This window comes from Hypanus sabinus, chromosome 10 (assembly GCF_030144855.1).
Source record: "Hypanus sabinus isolate sHypSab1 chromosome 10, sHypSab1.hap1, whole genome shotgun sequence".
In the NCBI taxonomy this organism is placed as follows: Eukaryota; Metazoa; Chordata; class Chondrichthyes; order Myliobatiformes; family Dasyatidae; genus Hypanus; species Hypanus sabinus.
The window spans coordinates 113,555,975-113,580,469 of NC_082715.1; the positions used below are offsets into that span (position 1 = coordinate 113,555,975).

The window sequence follows — 24,495 nt, forward strand, 5'->3', positions numbered from 1 at the left end:
GAAGCTGTCCTTGAACCTAGTCTTGTGTTCTCAAGCTTTTCAATCTTCTGTCTGATGGGAAAGAGGAGAATGCCAATGGAGGGATAGGTCTTTGATTATAGTCATTGCTTTCCTGAGCCAGCAGGAAGAATAACTGGAGTCATTGGTGCATATTCCATTTGACTGGCTTGAACTGATTTCTTTAATTACCAGTCCTCTGATGTTATTTTTCAGTTACCAGCCAAACCCCTCCTTCCCACATCACTGTCCCGGACACTAACATGCAAAGGCTGAGCCCCCACAGCTGCTGGACTCACCATTCACTCTGATAGGACAGGACCAATGTGGGTGCTCTCCATCCTCGGATATCTGAGATGTCCACACATGGGTAGAATCTACCTGGATGGGTCCAATGGCCTCACACCCCTCAACCCCTATCCTTGCCAAAGACTTCACAAGAGTTGGCACATTGTGCCCACACTAGGGACAGTTCTCTGCCCACCTTGCAGAAGTACCTGCATTCCTGCAGTGGCCTGAATAATCTCAGGACATCCTGGCAGCCAATGAAACATATCACTGCAGTGAAAAACCAGAGTCAACTCAGGCAGAGGGAACTCCAATGTGAAATACATGAGCAGGTGCCACCGGGGGAATAATGGTTATTCACAGCTTGGTATGGCAACTGCTGTGCTCATGATTGCAAGACACTGCAGATGTGAACAAACCAGCTTTCTTTCCATTGACTGTCTACGCTTTCTGCTGCCTTAGGAAAGCAGACAATATAAATCAAAGACCTCTCCCACCTGGGTCATTATCTCTTCCTCCCACATCGAGCAGAAGATACGAAAACTTGAGAACATGTACCACCAGATTCAAGGACAGCTTCTCTCCTGCTGTTATCAGACTCTTGAACAGATCTCTCAACTAATACAAGGTGAACCTTTGATCTCCCAGTTAACCTCATCATAGCCTTTACAAATTATTTGTCCTCCTGCACTGCATTTTGTTTGTGACTGTAACACTGTATTATGTTTTCTGTTATTGCTTTTTACTAACTTGATGTACTTATGTATGGAATGTATGTCCTGTCCCCCTTTCTCTTCACCATCTACACCTCGGACTTCAACTACTGCACAGAGTCTTGCCATCTTCAGAAGTTTTCTGATGACTCTGCCATAGTTGGATGCATCAGCAAGGGAGATGAGGCTGAGTACAGGGCGACAGTGGGAAACTTGGTCACATGGTGTGAGCAGAATCATCTGCAGCTTACTGTGAAAAAGACTAAGGAGCTGGTGGTGGACCTGAGGAGGGCTAAGGCACCGGTGACCCCTGTTTCCAAAGGGGTCAGTGCGGACATGGTGGAGGATTACAAGTACCTGGGGATACGAATTGACAATAAACTGGACTGGTCAAAGAACACTGAGGCTGTCTACAAGAAGAGTCAGAGCCGTCTCTACTTCCTGAGGAGACTGAAGTCCTTTAACATCTGCTGGACGATGCTGAGGATGTTCTACGAGGCTGTGGTGGCCAGTGCTATCATGTTTGCTGTTGTGTGCTGGGGCAGCGGGCTGAGGGTAGCAGACACCAACAGAATCAACAAACTCATTCGTAAGGCCAGTGATGTTCTGGGGGTGGAACTGGACTCTCTGATGGTGGTGTCTGAAAAGAGGATGCTGTCCAAGTTGCATGCCATCTTGAACAATGTATCCCATCCACTCAATAATGTACTGTTTAGGTACAGGAGTACATTCAGCCAGAGACTCATTCCACCGTGATGTAACACTGAGTCATAGGAAGTCATTCCTGCCTGTGGCCATCAAATTTTACAACTCCTCCCTCGGAGTGTCCGACACCCTGAGCCAATAGGCTGGTCCTGGACTTACTTCCACTTGGCATGATCTACATATTATTATTTAATTATTTATGGTTTTATATTGCTATATTTCTACACTATTCTTGGTTGGTGCGACTGTAACGAAACCCAATTTCTCTCGGGATCAATAAAGTATGTCTGTCTGATCTGTCTGGGTGGCACAGAAACCTTTCACTATACGATAATAAAGCAATTATATTTACCAGGACACCAAAAGGCATGCATGCAAAGGGAACACTTCCCCCCCACCCCAACAATCAAGCTGTCCCTGCTGCTGCTGTCTACTCACCTTGTGCAGGATAACAGCAAAGAAGACGATGAGCTGGAGTGAGAGCTGGGAAGATCCTGCAGCAGTTCCTAGTGCCACACCATCCACTGTAAGAAGGGAGACACGTGGATGATAGTCGGCAGTACCTGACATATGGAAGGATTCTTATGTGGTGGCTATGAGATACTTGCGCAGAGCTAATCATAAAGGTAGGTTGCGAGGAATGTTTGCAGGAATGCAGCTGGACAGCTTGAGTTATATAGGGCAGTTGGACAAGCTGGGAATGTTTTTCCTGGAGTGAAGATAGCTGAAGGGTGACCTGATAGAGGTTTACAGAACCATGAGTAAATCATATTTTCCTCAGGGATAGGGAAGCCTAAAACTACAGGGCATAGGTTTAAGGTGAGAAGGGGAAGATTTTAAGGGAGTTTTTTCACACAGTGAGTGCTGGATATGTGGAACGAGCTGCTAAAGGAAGTGGTAGAGGTGGATACAATTAAAACATTTATAAGACATCTGCACAGTTACACGGATAAGAAGACTTTCTTTTACTGATTTTGTACTTGTGCTCTAATGACTGAGGACTGGGTTACTCATTCTCCAGGGCAGACGGAACTGCTAAAGGGCCATTGTGAATCCATCAGAGAGGATCCCTTAGTTGGAAAGGGGAGGCCCAGGGAAATTTCCTCAATTTTAATGCACTGGCCCAAGGTTCAAAGGGATGTGAGCCAAACACAGGCTAATGGGATGAGCTCAGATGGGCATCTTGGTTGGCACAGAGCCTGTTTCTGTGCGGTACGGGTCCAAGACACCAACCATGGGTCTGTAATCCTGGCCAGCATCAAAGTAACTTATACCTCCTGCTCCCTACACTACCCAGAGAGGATTAAACCTTCATTTTCCCACCAACCTCCATGACCATGAGCAAGACCACTCATACCACACCACGGACTTCAGTAACTCTTCAGACTGATTCCTCTTCAACTCACTCTGCTCACCTGAACCACCCAATTCAATCACTTCCTCCACTCCTTCCCATTGGGCTGCAGGGCAAGGTCCCCTACACATGGAAGTTTGCCCCCTGCTGCCAACTCTCCACTATGTACTTCCCTCACACAGGCTGCTCTACCTCCACAATGCAGCTCCTGCTCAATTGTACCTTGGCAATGGTATACCACACTCTGTGGGCTGATCAGACCACCCTCCCCTCCACACCTCATACGGAGGTCGACTCATACCTGCTGCATGGATAACAAGGCCAAGGGTGGCAGTCAGACTGGATCCAGCCCCTGATCTTCTCCCCTGTTCTGCAGAGGTAAAAGAAGACATCATTAAATACAGTGCTTATAAAAAGTATTCACCCCCTCCCCGAAGGTTTTGTGTTTTATTGTTTTACAACATTGAAACACAGGTCCTAATACTGATAACAGGAAACTCTTCCATGCCAAAGTGAAAACAGATCTCTACAAAGTGATCTAAATTAATTACAAGTATAAAGTACAAAATAATCGCTTGCATAAGTATTCAAACCCCTCCCCCCCCCCTTTAACAAGACACACGAAATCATCACTGTGCAGCCCGTTAGTTTTCGAAGTCACATTTCAATTGATTGCAGTAAAAATATACCCATCTGGAAGGTCCAACTGCTGGTGAGACAGTATCCTGGCAAAAAGTACACCATGAAGACAAAAGAACACTCCAAGCAACTCAGTGAAAAGGTTATTAAAAAGCACAAGTCAGGAGATGGATACAAGAAAATTTCCAAGTCACTGAATATCCCTTGGAGAACAGTGAAGTCAATCGTCAAGGAATGGAAAGAATATGGCACAGGTGTAAATCTGCCAAGAGTGATTGTGAAAGAAGGAGACCAGTGAGGGAGGCCACCAAGAGACCTACAACAACTCTGAAGGAGTTACAAGCTTCAGTGGCTGAGTTGGGAGAGACTGCACATACAACTGTTACCCAGGTGCTTCATCAGTTGCAGCTTTATGGGAGAGTGGCAAAGAGAAAGCCACTGTTGAAAAAAACTCATGTGAAATCTCAGCTAGAGTTTGTCAGAGGCATGTGGGAGACTGAAGTCAGCTGAAAGAAGGTTCTATGGTCTGATGAAACCAAAATTGAGTTTTTTGGCCATCAGACTGAACACTATTATCAAAACTCATCATCCCTGTTGTGAAGGATGGTGGTGGCTGCATCATGCTGTGGAGATATTTCAGTGAAGCAGGCCATGAAAGGCTTGTGAAGGTAGAGGGTAAAATGAATGTAGTAAAATAGAGGGAAATCCTGGAGGAAAACCTGATGAAGTCTGCAAGATAACTGCGACTTGGGAGAACATTTGTGTTCCAGCAAGACGATAACCCCAAGCATAAAGCCAAAGCTACACAGGAATGGCTTAAAAGCAACAAAGTTAATGTCCTGGAGTGACCAAGTCAGGGTCCAGACCTCAATCCAACTGAGAATTTGTGGCTGGACTTGAAAAGGGCTGTTCACTCACAATCCCCATGCAATCTGACAGAGCTTGAGCAGTTTTGTAAAGAAGAATGGGGAAACATTGCAGCATCCAGGTTTGCAAAAGCTGATAGAGACCTATCCACACAGACTCAAGGCCATAATTGCTTTCAAAGGTGCAGCTACTAAATACTGGTTTGAAGAGGGTGAGTACTCATGCAATCAATTATTTTGTATTTAGTAATTGTAATAAACTTAGACCAACTTGCAGAAATTTGTTTTCATGCTGACAAGAGTCTTTTCGGTTGATCAGTGTCAAAAAAGCATTTTAACATTATTTTGTTTGGACAGGAGGCTTGGGTTACAAGCAGAGACTGCTCCAGCGAAAGCAGTTGCAGCCTATGCAAAGGAGGCTGAGAGAAATTGAGGTACTGACATATTATTGTCATACATACCATATCAAGATATAGTAAAAAACTTGTCTTGCATACTGTTTGACAAATCAAATCATTGAGCAAAATAAAACATTAACAATGCAGAATAAAGTATAAAATCCACATAAAGTGCAAGATCATAGTGAGGTAGATTGTGAGGCCAAATGTCCATCTTATCATATGACCTCAGTGAGGTTTATAAAATCATGAATGACATAGATAAGGTAGATGTTCAGTCTTTTTCTCTCAGTAGGAGTCTAAGACTAAAGGACACAGGTTTAAAGTGAGAGGAGAAAGCTTTAAGGCAGTGTTTTTCATACAGATGATGGTGAGTATGTGGAGTGAGCTGCCAAATGAGGTGATACGAGGTGGGTTGGACAGGTCGATAAGAGAGGAAAGGTCAAATGCAAGTGCAGCTAGCTCAGGTAAACAATTTGGCTGACGTGGATGAGTTGGGCCAAATGGCCCATCTTTGTGCTGTATGACCATATGACAGTCTAGACTGGGTCAATGCTACCAGGCCCTGGGACAGCAGAATTCACCAGGGTCTGGAGGCAACTACAGGGTCCTAGAGTCTTAGTTGGCTGGATAGCACAGTTGTCTTTCAAGGAGAAAGCGGTAAATAGAAACTTACAAAATCTTTTAATGTCATAATAAGAAGAAATTCATGGATGGAGAATCACTGACAAAAGGACCAAAGTAAAGACATTAAAAAGTTCCTGGAATCAGGAAAACACTGTTGTGACTTTCCAAGAAGAACCTGCAGAGATACTGTGCAGAGAAACCCTACGGGACTCTGGGTAAGATGAACTAACTAAATGATCTCATGAAGTTAGAACCATAACAATGGACTGACTGTGCTCCAGGGTCAATGATTGTGTACGGGTGAAAGTCTGAATGGAAGAGGCTCAGGCTGAGGAACACATGGTCATTAACAAATTGCGGGTGTGAGTTGGAGGGTATGGGGAAGGAGGCAAGCTCCTCAACCTCTCCTCATTCAACATTGATGCCAAGATGCACCATCTAGAGAAGCAAGGTCCTTTATATCATCACACCTTTCTACCCCACACTCTTCCAGAACCCTGCTTTACGAGGCTAAACTAGGGAGAAAAATGCCAGCAACCTGTCCTGTCCATGGGCACCCATCTCAGTACTGGCACATTACACCTCAATGTCACTTTTCTGCAGAAGACATAATTTAATTAACGTTAGATTGGTTTGTTGTCACGTGTACCGAGATGCAGTGAAAAGCTTTTATTTTGCGTGACATCCAGAGATCATTCCATACATAAGTACATCAAGGCAATAAAAAGAAACCAGAATACAGTAGTGTTTCCATTACAATGGAGGGGAAGTGCAAGTAGACAGTAAGGTGCAAAAATTGAGCAGATTGGGAGATCTAACTGACCTTTAGCATTTGAGGGGTCTGTTCAAGAATCTGACAAAGGATAGAAGCATTCCTTGAGCCTGGTGGTATGTGTTTCAGACTTTTATATATTTGGCCTAGAGAGAGAATGACTGGGTAGGTGGGGTCCTTGTTCATGTTGACTGCTTTACTGAGGCAGCGAGAAGTGTACTGAATGGTGGGGAGACTGGTTCCTGATGTGTCCACAACTTTGTGCAAACTTGCCGTGCGCATCTGGATGGGATGCTTTCTGTGGTGCACACGGGCATTATTCCACCGCTATCGAGATTGTGGCTAAGCCCCTCCCTTGAATGGCTACGGCTCTCCTGGTAGTGAGTTCCAGGGTTTAGACACAGTGTTGGGGATGTACTTCCAAGGCCAGATTGTGGAACATGGTTACATTCAAGGGGAGCTTCTCCCACGACTGGCTGGAAAGCTGAAGGACATCTCATATTGTCCCTTTGGTCCATCTACACACAGAGATCTCAGCTGAAAGCCAAGTAACAACACTGACTGCCCCTCCTGTTGGAAGCAGGCTGTGTGGTGGTCTCTCTGGCGCATTGAGTATTCCCCCAATTCAGGAATGTCCTCCATTGTCCAGGATCTGAGTCCCAGCTCCTCCTTGGGCAGCAGACATCTGCCTTCAGTCGCTCATACACAGTGGGACGGGGCACGTGTCTTTGAGGAAACAGTACTGTCCACCTGAGATCTGATCACCCTGCTGAAAAGCAGATAGTAACAACATCAGGGTGACAGGAGCCTGCACTCAGCTTGGTGACCACTCAACCATGGGCTTACTACGTTGGAGGGAAGTGCTCTAATCTGGTGGACAGGCGAGCCACTCCCTGAGTCGACGCCCACATCAGGACCCAGGAGGAAGCTCATCCGCTTCAGGCCAGTGGTCCTGTGTACTCTGTCTGGCACAACCTGCACACAAGGTGGACTGTAGAGGACAGGCTGGGGTGCAATTTGTGGGTGACAGAGGGGAAGCAGAATGAGGCTAAGGACAAGTGACTGGAAGAGGGAAAAGTGGTGGATCATTGGGGGAGGGGTGGGTCATGTACCTACGGGGTGAGGAGACCAGCCTACATGGATCTCCTCCAGTGCTGTGTAGGACAATCAAGGCCTGGTCTCTCAGGACCCATTCACCACCCCCAGCCCCCCCCCACTACATGTACCTGTGCTGGTGCCGGCTACAGGTGGGGTGCTTGTAGCGGGTTGGCTTCGTTGGCCTGGCTCTCTGGTTTCATCTACAGAAGTAAAGGGGAGAAGTTAGTCCAGCACCTCGACCGGTGCTTCCAGCAGAGTGGGACCTCTAAGGGCTGGGGACCGGGCTACAGGCAGAAGGGTTCAGCGATGTGGGGGTCATAGTTGTGCAGCATCAGGGTGGATTTGCTGATGTTAAATGAGAGGGAGGGATAGGAAGGGATTCAGCTGGAGGAGGCAGGGAAGGGTTGGAGGAGGGATGGGGTGAAGGGTGAAGTAGGGAGGGAATGGGGGAGGGAGGTAGGGGCCGGAGGAGTGAGGGAGAGAGGTAAGGGGGTGGAGGAGGTAAGGGGCAGAGACAGCAGGAAGGGGAGGAGGAGGAGGAGGGTGGGATGGACAGTTTCCTCTAAGCTGCGTGAGTGCAAGGCTGTAAACTGAAATGTTCCCACTCACACAACCTTTGTTGCCATGCAACAAAAGCCATAACTATGAAATATGATTTTGAAATCTATGTTAATATAATCGGGAATACCCTGTAATTAAGTGTTAATAAATATAATCCATAAATTTTTGAAATAATTGTACCACAAGCTTTTACTTTGAAATATTTTAGAGCTTCAATGTACTTACATTGTCAGTGTTTCAAATTGTAACAATCAACACAGAATGGAAGTCAGAAGCTCATTGTTAATAAACCACCAGCCCACTGAACACCAAAACCATTTAAAATGCTGTGCAGGTTTCGGGCTTTTAAAAAAATTTCTGTTCAGAGCAATGATTGGTCCACTCAGCTGTAAAGATAAAGAATGTTGGAAGGAGGGAGGGAGGGAGGGAAGGGAATGGAAGGAGGAGGAAAGGTGGCAGAGGGAGGGATGGAAAAGAGAGAGTTCTCTTCCTTCACAATTTCCCTTGGCCTTTCCCAGTGCTGATGGTCATGGGTCTGTGGTCCCCACCCAATCACTTAAAAGGGCAATGCAGCAGCAGGAGAAAGAAGTAATAAGTAAGGACCGCATTCCCAATATCCTCAGGAGGCTGCATCATTTGAAGGGGTTTCCAGCACTTTAAACCACAGAATTTTCGTCTGGTCAGTCATCACCAGAGAATAATGTAACAAGTGGAGTTCCCAGTTGCCACTGGTACTGCCAACAGTACAGAAATTCAACAAAAGCCCAATTATACTCAGCATTCCATCATCTCGGAGTATCATTTTACCATAAATAGTAACCCTGCACCTAAAACCAATGTTGGCAAGTTTAGACTGAACGCTCTGTTTCAGAAATCCTTCATGAATGAACTTCTTCTCAAGTAACTATTAACAGCATATTTCACAGTGAACCCTCACATACTCCACAAAGTTACGACAGCTAACTTAACACTGCATAATTCAAAATAATCAAACTGCACCTTGTAACCACACAACAGGCAGCATCTGTGGAGAGTTACCGGTCACTGTGTCAGGTCAATGTCCCTTCATCAACCATTTCATCACCAGATCTGATGAAAAGTCATTGATTACCAGTCACTCTGTTACTCCCTCCAGAGACCGGTATTAGTATAAATTTACTGTACAGATGTACAGTGAAAAGTTTTTGTTTACATGCCGTTCAGGCAGGTTATTTCATATACAAGTACATCTAAGTTGTAAAATGAAAACAATATAGAATCTAGCATTGCAATTGCAGAGAAATTGCAAGACCCACGATGGGGAAAATTGGGAAATCAAGAGTTCATCTTTAGTGTATGAGAAGTCCATTCAAGAATGATAACAGTGTGACAAAAGCCGTGCTTGAGCCTGGAGGTATGTCCTTTCAGGCTTTTGTATCTTCTGCCAGATGGGAAAGGGGAAGAAGAGAGAATGTCTGGGGTGGGTCGGGCTGCTTTACTGAAGCAATGAAAATGATAAACAGAGTCCATGCAGGGCGGCTTGTTTCACGACGTCTTGTCCGTAACTCTACAGTTTCTTGCAGAGCAACTGTCATACTAGTCTGTGATGCATCCAGCTAGGATGCTTTCTATGCATTTATAAAAAAATTGAGAGAGTCAAAGGAGACAAGGTCAAATTTCCTTTGCCTGCTGAGAAAGTAAATGGAAGAGTTTCCATTAGTAGACAGCAACCCCAACAGGATGCAGACCTACTGTTGGACACCATGCTGCCTTGAGAGTTACACACTCCCTGTGGGTCACACCACCCCACACTTGGACGTCCCCTGTGGGTCACACCACCCCACACTTGGACGTCCCCTGTGGGTCATGCCATCCTCTAGAGTCAGACACACCCCTGCAGTTGTCAGACATACTGTACCTCCCTGCCAGGCGATACAACTGGTGACCTGATCAACGACAAACATCAGCAGGAATCCAGTAACCAGGGAGATACCGATGAAGAAGTGCGGGGGTACTAACTGCTGGGCTCCGGCCTCTCTCCCCTCAACCTCCTGTGTGCCCACGGCAATGTGACTCTGGGTCAGGTTCCACCGCTGAGCTGCAGATTTAGACAACACCAGTTTACATGTCTGAAGTGCCTCTAGTGTCCATTTCAATTGGGGTGCAGGGTGTCAGTAATCCCAGTTTTCTCTGGAAATCCCTGTCCCAGCACCAAGCCTTGGGACTAACCTCCCCCCTCCACCCACCCACCCAACCAGGCATCATGATTATCGAAATCTCCAACTTCTGGGAATGCCTCCCTCCTCCCACATCACTCTTTTTCATCCCCATTCTGCCTCCTGTCTTAACCCTTCTCTTCTTGTCACATGTCCTTCACCCCCTTCTCATGTCCCTCCTTCTGTGGGCCACTGTCCTCCGTATCAGGTTATTTCTTCAGCTCTCTCCCTTTCACCCATCATCTCCCCTTCTCCCTCACCCTAGTTTCACCTACCAGCTTGTACTCCTTCTCATCCCCGTCCCCCCATCTTCTTATTTCTGGCTTCTTCCCCCTTTTTAGTCCTGATGAAAGGTCTCGGACCAAAATGTTGCCTGTTTCTTCTTCTCCATATAGATGCTGCCTCTCCACCATGATGTGTGTGGCTCCCCATTCCCCACTCCGGGCCTTTGCTGAAGGCTGTTCCACCTTCAGACCTGTCACCATAATTTGCTTGGCGACAGGAGCCAGAGGGTCATGGTAGTTTGTATGATTGAATACGGGTGACGAGTGGTGGCCCACGGCATCGGTGCTGAGACCCTTGCTGTTTGTGGCTTGGATGTGGATGTGGGAGGCCCAATCAGCAGGCTCATGAATTACATGGAGATTGGCAGAGTTGTGCATGTCACTGAAATGGAATTTAATCCAGACAAATATGCATCTTGGATGAGCTGGTGAAGCAAAAACATACACCATGAATGGTGAGGGCTTTACATTTGAGGAACAGAGTGTACAAGTCCAAAGATCCTTTAGACAGCAAGGTTAGGAAGGCATATGGGATACTGGTCTTCATTAATCTGGGCAGTGAATACAAAAGTGAGGAGTTTATGCTCGAGCTTTATTGTAACATTGGTCAGACGTCAGTGTGCAGCTCTGGTCACCAAGGTATGAGGAGGGTGAGACAGTGCTGAGAGGGAGCAGAGCAAATTCACTGGGATGGAACACTTCAGTGATGAGGAGACAATGGAGAAGCTGGGCCAGTTCTCCCCGGAGCGGAACTGGTTAAAGGGGGACAGACCATGGTCTATACAATTATAAGTTTAGATAGGGTAGATCCCCCCATATTGATCAAATAAAAGTTATGAAGTGAAGGTAAGGGGGAAGCTATTTGGAGGGGATCTGAGGGGAATGTTTTTCACCCAGAGTGGTGAGTACCTGTGATGGAAGAATCACGAATGACCTTTAAGAAGCGTCTAGACGAGTGTTGAATTGCCCAGGCATAGAAGGCAATGGGCCAAGTGGTGGTAGATGGACTAATAAGATGGGAGCCCACCGGTCAGTGTGGACATCGTGAAAAATCCTACAAAAAGCAGTGGATACAGCCCTGTCTGTCACAGGTAAAGCCCTCCCCACCATGAAGCGTATCTACACGGGGCACTGTCACAGGTAAAGCCCTCCCCACCATGAAGTGTATCTACACAGGGCACTGTCACAGGTAAAGCCCTCCCCACCATGAAGCGTATCTACACGGGGCACTGTCACAGGTAAAGCCCTCCCCACCATGAAGTGTATCTACACAGGGCACTGTCACAGGTAAAGCCCTCCCCACCATGAAGCGTATCTACACGGGGCACTGTCACAGGAAAGCAGCCCCCTTCATCAGGGACCCCCACCACCTACTTCATGCTCTCTTCTTGCTGTTGCCATCAGGAAGGTACAGGAGCCTCTGGACTCACACCATCAGGTTCAGGAACAGTTATTACCCTCAACCATCAGGCTCTTGAGCCAATGGGGGTAACTTCAGTCAACTTCACTTGCCCCATCACAGAATTGTTCCCACAACTATGGACTCACTTTCAAGGACTCTTCATTTCATGCTTTTGAAATTGATTACTTATTATTTATATTTATTTTCCCTCTCCCTCTGCCTTTAGTATTTACACTCAGCTTGTTGTCTTTTGCACATTGGTTGTTTGCCCACCCTGTTGGGTGCTGTCTTCCATTGATCCTTTTATGGTTATTTGATTTACTGAGTAAGCCCACAAGAAAACAACTCCCAGGGTTGTATGCGGTGACATACATGTAATAAATTTACTGTGAACTTTGGTGGGCCAAATGCCCATGACTGTGCTGTCCGTCTGTGTGAATCTACCCCTTCCCCCACCACCTAGGATAAGTTCCTTTTCCCACATTCCAAAGTCGTTCATTTCCCTGTGCTGCTTCCTGCCCCATCCTCCTGTTGGGGGACATCCATCTCACCCACCTGTCAGTAGGATCCCTTCTGCATCCTCCTGCTGAGGCACACTTCCCTGCCCCACGTCTTTCAGAGGACACCCATCAGCTGTCAGGGGAGTGCCCCCTCCTCTTCCTGCCCCACCCACCTGTCAAAGGGCTGGCCAGCAGCAGCTCGATGCCTTCTGGAATAATCACAGCCAGCGCTGTCCCACAAAGCAGACCTGCACCCAGCACCGTCACAAACTTCAGCTTCGCCTGGAGAGACAGGGAGAGATGATCAGGTCAACCTGGGTAAGTCAGCATCGGGGGTCATTCCCCCTGTTTCCACCCCAGGGCAGAGGTCACTGTGTTTTCAGTTCCGGTTGTAGTGTGGTCCCTGGCCACCAGGCTGCGCTGCACTGGGTCAGGGTAGTGCCTGGCCAAGGGCGTATTACATTGCCAGGATGTTAACATACAGGCTGCCCACATCTCTTCCCCAAAAATTGCTGAGAAAGATCCGACAAAGATGTGCCAGCATTGCCCACAAACTCAGTCAACATAAAGCCCTTGGTCAGCACAGGAGCAAAATGTGCAGACACTGGAATTGGAGGACAATGGAGATACAGGGCAGGTCAGACAGCACCTGAGGAAAGGGAGTGTTTCAGCTTACTGGAACTGAAAGAATGAGGAAATGAGTTGCGGAGGAGGGGAGGGTGGGGAGCGCTTCAGGAATCTCTGGATGGTCTCGGTATCAATACTGTGGATGGGGAAGGGGGTGGTGAGTGGGGAACCTTTTCAGCACCACCCAAGTGCTGAGGTAAGACAGCCCTTCATGTACACTCTTCCATTCCGGGCATCCATGGTCTTGTCGACATGGGTGAACACAACACAAAGAGAGGGGAGAGTCTGGAGGGAGGGTGTGAAGGGAAGGAGGAAAGGACGGGGAGTGCGGAGGGGAGTGGAGAGGAAAAGGGGTGCTGAGGGAGAGAGGGGAAAGAGGATGGAGGAAAGTGTGTGGATAGAGGGGGAGTGTGGACCGATGGAGAGAGGGAAGAGGATGGAGGGAAGTGTGGATGAAGGGGGAGTGTGGACCGATGGAGAGAGGGAAGAGGATGGAGGGAAGTGTGGATGAAGGGGGAGTGTGGACAGATGGAGAGAGGGAAGAGGATGGAGGGAAGTGTGGATGAAGGGGGAGTGTAGACAGATGGAGAGAGGGAAGAGGATGGAGGGAAGTGTGGATGAAGGGGGAGTGTGGACAGATGGAGAGAGGGAAGATGGAGGGAAGTGTGGATGAAGGGGGAGTGTGGACAGATGGAGAGAGGGAAGAGGATGGAGGGAAGTGTGGATGAAAGGGGAGTGTGGACAGATGGAGAGAGGGAAGAGGATGGAGGGAAGTGTGTGGATGGAGGGGGAGTGTGGACAGAGGGAGGAAGGAAAGAGGATGGAGGGAAGTATGTGGATGGAGGGAGGGAAGAGGACATATGGAGGGAAGAAAGTGCATGGATGGAGGGAGGGAATGTGGGGAGAGTGGACAGACAGAGAGGGGAGGGGTGCTTTACGAGGTTTGAGGTACATGGACAGGAGAGAGGAAAATTTCTAATTAACTGGACTCTCGGTAGAACTGGTATTCCCTGGATTAAGTGTGTGACTTGAAATGGAAGGCACATCCTCTCTTTGGTTGTTTGAGGAAGAGTCAGTCTCCCTCCCTTCTCACGATCAGCTAAGTGGGCCAAGAAATGAGAAAGTGATTAATTGAGATATATCTGTCTGTGTGTCAGGAAGGCGAGTATCAGTCTGCAATGTGGCAGAAGTCTGGTGCACAGCTGTCTCAGTGGGAAGGGTTAACAACAGAGAGAAACCCTTCACAGAGCACTTTGGCTCTGTGTATGCCCTTGCCAGGAACTCGGTTAATTAATAAACAGAATTGCACCATTAACTCCCTTTATAGCTCAGAAGTTGGGCCTCATCCACACACCAGGCTCAAAGCAACCTTTTGTGTTAGAACAGAGGTCAAATATACAGCTTCTCACAGCCTGCGCCAAGGTACTGGTACGCGTAGCACTGGTGGGGCTTTAACCAACTTGTTGGACTAGGTAGCATCAGATCACACATACTCACTCACATTGAAGAAACACACACAGATTTGGGCCCATTATCTAAGACAGGGTGTGCTGCCATTGGAGAGAGTCCAAAGGAGGTTCACAAAAATGATTCCAGGATTGAAAGGGTTATCATATGAGGAGCGTTTGATGGCTCTGGACCTGTACTCACTTTATTTTGGAAGAATGAGGGGGATCTCATTGAAACCTATCAAATGGTGAAAGGCCTTGATAGAATGGATGTGGAAGGGACGTTTCCCATGGTGGCGAGTCTAAGAGCAGAGGGCACAGCCTCAGAACAGAGAGGCATCCTTTCAGAACTGAGGTGAGGAGAAATTTCTTTAGCCAGAAAGTGGTGAATCTGTGGAATGCTTTGGCACAGAAGGCTGTGGAGGCCAAGTCTGTATTTAAGGCAGAGGTTGACGGATTCTTGATTGGTCAGGGCATGAAGGGGTATGGGGAGAAGGCAGGAGATTGGGGCTGAGAAGGGAAATGGATCAGCCAGGATGAAATGTCAAAGCAGACTTGATGCACCAAATGGCTTAAATCTGCCCCTATATCTTATGGTCTTATGTGAGAGGAAATTGCAAGACCCTTGAGTTTATAGGGACTGGAGTTCTGAGTAACAGGGCTACCCACTGTAGTGCTGGGCTGTAAACCCTCACCTCCCCTCCAGCACAGACTAGGTGAGTTGTATCAGAACAGTTCACCAGAACACAGCTTGAGCTATCACCAGGTTGTACCAGAGGCCAGAGCTTATGTCAGGTCATGATCCAGATATGGAAGGCTGGTAAAGAAGGATTTCGGCATGGAATGTTAAGCTGTGGTTATACAAGACATCAGTGAGGCCACACATGTAATATTGTGTACAGTTTTGATCATCCTGTTATAGGAAAGTGATCATTAAATGAGAAAGTGAACAGAGATTTACATTGTTACACAGTGACGCACCTGTCCCAATCAGTAATACACCCGCGTTACAGTGTTGGACCAGTCCCAATCAGTAATACACCCACGTTACACAGTGACGGACCTGTCCCGACCGGTAATACACCCGCGTTACACAGTGACGGACCTGTCCCGACCGGTAATACACCCGCGTTACACAGTGACGGACCTGTCCTGATCGGTAATACACCCGCGTTACACAGTGTCGGACCACTCCCAATCAGTAATAAACACATGTTATACAGAGACGCACCTGTAACAATCAGTAATCCACCCGCGTTGTACAGTGACAGACCTGTCCCGATCGGTAACGCACCCGCATTACACACTGACAGACCTGTCCCGATCGGTAATACACCCGCGTTACACAGTGATGCACCTGTCCCAATCAGTAATACACCCGCGTTACACACTGACAGACCTGTCCCGACCAGTAATAAACAAGTGTTATACAGTGATGCACCTGTCCCAATCAGTAATACACCCTCGTTACACACTGACAGACCTGTCCCGATCGGTAATACACCCGCGTTACACACTGACAGACCAGTACCGATCAGTAATACACCCGTGTTACACACTGACAGACCTGTCCCGACCAGTAATAAACACGTGTTATACAGTGACACACCTGTCCCAATCAGTAATCCACCCACGTTGTACTGTGACGGACCAGTCCCGATAGGTAATACACCCGCGTTACACAGTGCCAGACCAGTCCTGATCAGTAATCCACCCGCGTTAAAGAGTGACGGACCCGCCCCGATCGGTAATACACCAGCGATACACAGTGCTGGACCAGTCCCGATCAGTAATACACCCACGTTATACACTGACGCACCTGTCCCAATCAGTAATACACGCGCGTTACACAGTGACAGACCAGTCCCGATCAGTAATACACCCGCGTTACACAGTGTTGGACCAGTCCCGATCAGTAATACACCCACGTTACACAGTGACGGACCTGTCCTGACCGGTAATACACCCACGTTACACAGTGATGCACCTGTCCCAATCAGTAATACACCCGCGTTACACAGTGCCGGACCAGTCCCGATCAGTAATACACCCGCGTTACACACTGACAGACCTGTCCCGACCAGTAATAAACACGTGTTATACAGTGATGCACCTGTCCCAATCAGTAATACACCCGCGTTACACACTGACAGACCTGTCCCGATCGGTAATACACCCACGTTACACAGCGACGGACCTGTCCCGATTGGTAATACACCCACGTTACACAGTGACGGACCTGTCCCGACCGGTAATACACCCGCGTTACACAGTGACGCACCTGTCCCAATCAGTAATACACCCGTGTAACACAGTGTTGGACCGGTCCCAAACAGTAATACACCCGCGTTACACAGTGACGGACCTGTCCCAAACAGTAATCCACCCACGTTACACAGTAACAGACCTGTCCCGACCAGTAATATACACGTGTTATACAGTGATGCACCTGTCCCAATCAGTAATACACCCTCGTTACACAGTGTTGGACCGGTCCCAATCAGTAATACACCCGCGTTACACACTGACAGACCTGTCCCGACCAGTAATAAACATGTGTTATACAGTGATGCACCTGTCCCAATCAGTAATACACCCTTGTTACACACTGACAGACCTGTCCCGATCGGTAATACACCCGCGTTACACAGTGACATACCTGTCCTGATCGGTAATACATCTGCGTTACACAGTGACTGACCTGTCCTTATCAGTAAAACATCCGCGTTACACACTGTTGGACCGGTCCCAATCTGTAATACACCCGCGATACACAGTGACGCACGTGTCCTGATCAGTAATACACACGTGTTATACAGTGATGCACCTGTCCCAATCAGTAATACACCCTCGATACACAGTGACGCACGTGTCCTGAGCAGTAATACACCCGCGTTACACAGTGACGGACCTGTCCCGATCAGTAATACAACCGCGTTATACAGTGACAGACCAGACCCGATCAGTAATACACCCGCGTTACACACTGACAGACCTGTCCTGACCAGTAATAAACACGTGTCATACAGTGATGCACCTGTCCCAATCAGTAATACACCCTCGTTACACACTGACAGACCTGTCCCGATCGGTAATACACCCGCGTTACACAGTGACATACCTGTCCTGATCGGTAATACATCTGCGTTACACAGTGACTGACCTGTCCTTATCAGTAAAACATCCGCGTTACACACTGTTGGACCGGTCCCAATCTGTAATACACCCGCGATACACAGTGACGCACGTGTCCTGATCAGTAATACACACGTGTTATACAGTGATGCACCTGTTCCAATCAGTAATACACCCTCGATACACAGTGACGCACGTGTCCTGAGCAGTAATACACCCGCGTTACACACTGACAGACCTGTCCCGATCGGTAATACACCCGCGTTACACAGTGATGCACCTGTCCCAATCAGTAATACACGCGCGTTACACAGTGACAGACCAGTCCCGATCAGTAATACACCCGCGTTACACAGTGACGGACCTGTCCCGACCGGTAATACACCCATGTTACACAGTGATGCACCTGTCCCAATCAGTAATACACCCGCGTTACACACTGACAGACCTGTCCCGACCAGTAATAAACACGTGTTATACAGTGATGCACCTGTCCCAATCAGTAATACACCCGCGTTACACACTGACAGACCTGTCCCGATCGGTAATACACCCACGTTACACAGTGACGGACCTGTCCCGATCGGTAATACACCCGCGTTACACAGTCACAGACCTATCCCGATCGGTAATACACCCACGTTACACAGTCACAGACCTGTCCCGACCGGTAATACACCCGCGTTACACAGTGATGCACCTGTCCCAATCAGTAATACACCCGCGCTACACATTGACAGACCTGTCCCGACCAGTAATATACACGTGTTATACAGTGATGCACCTGTCCCAATCAGTAATACACCCTCGTTACACAGTGTTGGACGGGTCCCAATCAGTAATACACCCGCGTTACACAGTGACGGACCTGTCCCAATCAGTAATCCACCCGCGTTACACAGTGACGGACCTGTCCCGATCGGTAATACACCCGCGCTACACACTGACAGACCTGTCCCGACCAGTAATATACACGTGTTATACAGTGATGCACCTGTCCCAATCAGTAATACACCCTCGTTACACAGTGTTGGACCGGTCCCAATCAGTAATACACCCGCGTTACACACTGACAGACCTGTCCTGACCAGTAATAAACATGTGTTATACAGTGATGCACCTGTCCCAATCAGTAATACACCCTCGTTACACACTGACAGACCTGTCCCGATCGGTAATACACCCACGTTACACAGTGACATACCTGTCCTGATCGGTAATACATCTGCGTTACACAGTGACTGACCTGTCCTTATCAGTAAAACACCCGCGTTACACACTGTTGGACCGGTCCCAATCTGTAATACACCCGCGATACACAGTGACGCACGTGTCCTGATCAGTAATACATCCGCGTTACACAGTGACGGACCTGTCCCGATCAGTAATACACCCGCGTTACACACTGACAGACCTGTCCCGACCAGTAATAAACACGTGTTATACAGTGATGCACCTGTCCCAATCAGTAATACACCCTCGTTACACACTGACAGACCTGTCCCGATCGGTAATACACCCGCGTTACACAGTGACATACCTGTCCTGATCGGTAATACATCTGCATTACACAGTGACTGACCTGTCATAATCAGTAAAACACCCGCGTTACACACTGTCGGACCGGTCCCAATCAGTAATACACCCGCGATACACAGTGACGCACGTGTCCTGATCAGTAATACACCCGCGTTACACAGTGACGGACCTGTCCCGATCAGTAATACAACCGCGTTATACAGTGACAGACCAGACCCGATCAGTAACACACCCATGTTACATACTGACAGACCTGTCCCGACCAGTAATAAACATGTGTTATACAGTGATGCACCTGTCCCAATCAGTAATACACCCTCGTTACACACTGACAGACCTGTCCCGATCGGTAATACACCCGCGTTACACAGTGACATACCTGTCCTGATCGGTAATACATCTGCGTTACACAGTGACTGACCTGTCCTTATCAGTAAAACACCCGCGTTACACACTGTTGGACCGGTCCCAATCAGTAATACACCCGCGATACACAGTGACGCATGTGTCCTGATCAGTAATACACCCACGTTACACAGTGACAGACCTGTCCCGACCGGTAATACACCCGCGTTACACAGTGACGGACCTGTCCCGACCGGTAATACACCCGCGTTACACAGTGACGCACCTGTCCCAATCAGTAATACACCCGCGTAACACAGTGTTGGACCGGTCCCAATCAGTAATACACCCGCGTTACACAGTGACGGACCTGTCCCAATCAGTAATCCACCCGCGTTACACAGTGACGGACCTGTCCCGATCGGTAATACACCCGCGCTACACACTGACAGACCTGTCCCGACCAGTAATATACACGTGTTATACAGTGATGCACCTGTCCCAATCAGTAATACACCCTCGTTACACAGTGTTGGACCGGTCCCAATCAGTAATACACCCGCGTTACACACTGACAGACCTGTCCTGACCAGTAATAAACATGTGTTATACAGTGATGCACCTGTCCCAATCAGTAATACACCCTCGTTACACACTGACAGACCTGTCCCGATCGGTAATACACCCACGTTACACAGTGACATACCTGTCCTGATCGGTAATACATCTGCGTTACACAGTGACTGACCTGTCCTTATCAGTAAAACACCCGCGTTACACACTGTTGGACCGGTCCCAATCTGTAATACACCCGCGATACACAGTGACGCACGTGTCCTGATCAGTAATACATCCGCGTTACACAGTGACGGACCTGTCCCGATCAGTAATACACCCGCGTTACACACTGACAGACCTGTCCCGACCAGTAATAAACACGTGTTATACAGTGATGCACCTGTCCCAATCAGTAATACACCCTCGTTACACACTGACAGACCTGTCCCGATCGGTAATACACCCGCGTTACACAGTGACATACCTGTCCTGATCGGTAATACATCTGCATTACACAGTGACTGACCTGTCATAATCAGTAAAACACCCGCGTTACACACTGTCGGACCGGTCCCAATCAGTAATACACCCGCGATACACAGTGACGCACGTGTCCTGATCAGTAATACACCCGCGTTACACAGTGACGGACCTGTCCCGATCAGTAATACAACCGCGTTATACAGTGACAGACCAGACCCGATCAGTAACACACCCATGTTACATACTGACAGACCTGTCCCGACCAGTAATAAACATGTGTTATACAGTGATGCACCTGTCCCAATCAGTAATACACCCTCGTTACACACTGACAGACCTGTCCCGATCGGTAATACACCCGCGTTACACAGTGACATACCTGTCCTGATCGGTAATACATCTGCGTTACACAGTGACTGACCTGTCCTTATCAGTAAAACACCCGCGTTACACACTGTTGGACCGGTCCCAATCAGTAATACACCCGCGATACACAGTGACGCATGTGTCCTGATCAGTAATACACCCACGTTACACAGTGACAGACCTGTCCCGACCGGTAATACACCCGCGTTACACAGTGACGGACCTGTCCCGACCGGTAATACACCCGCGTTACACAGTGACGCACCTGTCCCAATCAGTAATACACCCGCGTAACACAGTGTTGGACCGGTCCCAATCAGTAATACACCCGCGTTACACAGTGACGGACCTGTCCCAATCAGTAATCCACCCGCGTTACACAGTGACGGACCTGTCCCGATCGGTAATACACCCGCGCTACACACTGACAGACCTGTCCCGACCAGTAATATACACGTGTTATACAGTGATGCACCTGTCCCAATCAGTAATACACCCTCGTTACACAGCGTTGGACCGGTCCCAATCAGTAATACACCCGCGTTACACACTGACAGACCTGTCCCGACCAGTAATAAACATGTGTTATACAGTGATGCACCTGTCCCAATCAGTAATACACCCTCGTTACACACTGACAGACCTGTCCCGATCGGTAATACACCCGCGTTACACAGTGACGGACCTGTCCCGATCAGTAATACACCCGCGTTATACAGTGACAGACCAGACCCGATCAGTAATACACCCGCGTTACACAGTGACTGACCTGTCCTAATCAGTAAAACACCCGCGTTACACACTGTTGGACCGGTCCCAATCGGTAATACACTCGCGTTACACAGTGACGGACCAGTCCCGATCAGTAATACACCCGCGTTACAGAGTGACGGACCCGCCCCGATCGGTAATACACCCGTGTTACACAGTGCTGGACCAGTCCCGATCAGTAATACACCCACGTTATACAATGACGCACCTGTCCCAATCAGTAATACACGCGCGTTACACAGTGACAGACCAGTCCCGATCAGTAATACACCCGCGTTACACACTGACAGACCTGTCCCGACCAGTAATAAACATGTGTTATACAGTGATGCACCAGTCCCGATCAGTAATACACCCACGTTATACAATGACGCACCTGTCCCGATCGGTAATACACCCGCGTTACACAGTGACATACCTGTCCTGATCAGTAATACACCCGCGTTACACAGTGACGGACCTGTCCCGACCGGTAATACACCCACGTTACACAGTGACGGAGCTGTCCCGATCGGTAATACACCCGCATTATACAGTGACTGACCTGTCCCGAACAGTAATAAACATGTGTTATACAGTGATGCACCTGTCCCAATCAGTAATACACCCGCGTTACACACTGGCAGACCTGTCCCGACCTGTAATAAACACATGTTATACAGTGATGCACCTGTCCCAATCAGTAATACACCCTCGTTACACACTGACAGACCTGTCCCGATCGGTAATACACCCGCGTTACACACTGGCAGACCAGTCCCGATCAGTAATACACCCGCGTTACACACTGACAGACCTGTCCCGACCAGTAATAAACACGTGTTATACAATGACGCACCTGTCCCAATCAGTAATACACCTGAGTTACGCAGTGCCGGACCAGTCCCGAACAGTAATACACCCGCGTTACACACTGACAGACCTGTCCCGACCAGTAATAAACACGTGTTATACAGTGACGCACCTGTCCCAATCATTAATCCACCTGCATTGTACTGTGACGGACCAGTCCCAATCGGTATTACACCCGCGTTACACACTGACAGACCTGTCCCGACCAGTAATAAACACGTGTTATACAGTGATGCACCTGTCCCAATCAGTAATACACCCGCGTTACACAGTGTTGGACTCATCCCAATCAGTAATACACCCGCGTTACACAGTGACGGACCTGTCCCAATCAGTAATACACCCGCGTTACACAGTGACGGACCTGTCCCGACCGGTAATACACCCGCGTTACACAGTGACGGACCTGTCCCAATCAGTAATACACCCGCATTATACAGTGACAGACCTGTCCCGACCAGTAATACACCCGCGTTACACACTGACAGACCAGTCCCGATCAGTAATACACCCGCGTTACACACTGACAGACCTGTTCCGACCAGTAATAAACATGTGTTATACAGTGACGCACCTGTCCCAATCAGTAATCCACCCGCGTTGTACTGTGACGGACCAGTCCCAATCGGTAATACACCCGCGTTACACAGTGACAGACCTGTCCCGATCTGTAATATACACGCGTTACACAGTGACAGACTTTTCCCGATCGGTAATACACCCGCGTTACACAGTGCTGGACCAGTCCCGATCAGTAATACACCCGCGTTATAGAGTGACGCACCTGTCCCAATCAGTAATACACGCGTGTTACACAGTGACAGACCAGTCCCGATCAGTAATACACCCGCGTTACACAGTGTTGGACCAGTCCCGATCAGTAATACACCCGCGTTACACACTGCCGGACCAGTCCTGATCAGTAATCCACCCGCGTTACAGAGTGACAGACCCGCCCCGATCGGTAATACAACCGCGTTACACACTGACAGGCCTGTCCCAATCGGTAATACACCCGCGCTACACACTGACAGACCAGTCCCGATCAGTAATACACCCGCGTTACACACTGACAGACCTGTCCCGACCAGTAATAAACACGTGTTATACAGTGACGCACCTGTCCCAATCAGTAATACACACGCGTCGCACACTGACAGACCTGTCCCGACCAGTAATAAACACGTGTTATACAGTGACGCACCTGTCCCAATCAGCAATACACCCACGTTACACAGTGCCGGACCAGTCCCGATCAGTAATCCACCCACGTTACAGAGTGACGGACCCGCCCCGATCGGTAATACACCCGTGTTACACAGTGATGCACCTGTCCCAATCAGTAATACACCCTCGTTATACAGTGATGCACCTGTCCCAATCAGTAATACACGCGCGTTACACAATGACAGACCAGTCCCGATCAGTAATACACCCACGTTACATACTGACAGACCTGTCCCGACCAGTAATAAACATGTGTTATACAGTGATGCACCTGTCCCAATCAGTAATACACCCTCGTTACACACTGACAGACCTGTCCCGATCGGTAATACACCCGCGTTACACAGTGACATACCTGTCCTGATCGGTAATACATCTGCATTACACAGTGACTGACCTGTCCTTATCAGTAAAACACCCGCGTTACACACTGTCGGACCGGTCCCAATCAGTAATACACCCGCGATACACAGTGACGCACGTGTCCTGATCAGTAATACACCCGCGTTACACAGTGACGGACCTGTCCCGATCAGTAATACAACTGCGTTATACAGTGACAGACCAGACCCGATCAGTAATACACCCGCGTTACACACTGACAGACCTGTCCCGACCAGTAATAAACACGTGTTATACAGTGATGCACCTGTCCCAATCAGTAATACAACCTCGTTACACACTGACAGACCTGTCCCGATCGGTAATACACCCGCGTTACACAGTGACATAACTGTCCTGATCG

General features: G+C 48.5%; 1 protein-coding gene across 2 annotated transcripts in view; it reads right to left on the reverse strand.

Moving 5' to 3' along the window:
* LOC132400998 (zinc transporter ZIP9-like) overlaps positions 1-24,495 on the reverse strand; it is a 46,251-nt gene that overhangs the window by 13,012 nt on the left and 8,744 nt on the right. Inside the window, exons 2-6 of one of the 2 annotated variants that reach the window (XM_059982688.1) lie at positions 12,573-12,681; positions 9,916-10,095; positions 7,586-7,657; positions 3,359-3,427; positions 2,142-2,227 (exon numbers count right to left, since the gene is read on the reverse strand). In XM_059982688.1, coding sequence (XP_059838671.1) covers positions 2,142-2,227; positions 3,359-3,427; positions 7,586-7,657; positions 9,916-10,095; positions 12,573-12,681 — 516 coding nt within the window. The remainder of the gene's footprint in view (positions 1-2,141; positions 2,228-3,358; positions 3,428-7,585; positions 7,658-9,915; positions 10,096-12,572; positions 12,682-24,495) is intronic. The other variant, XM_059982689.1, reaches the window with a different exon arrangement.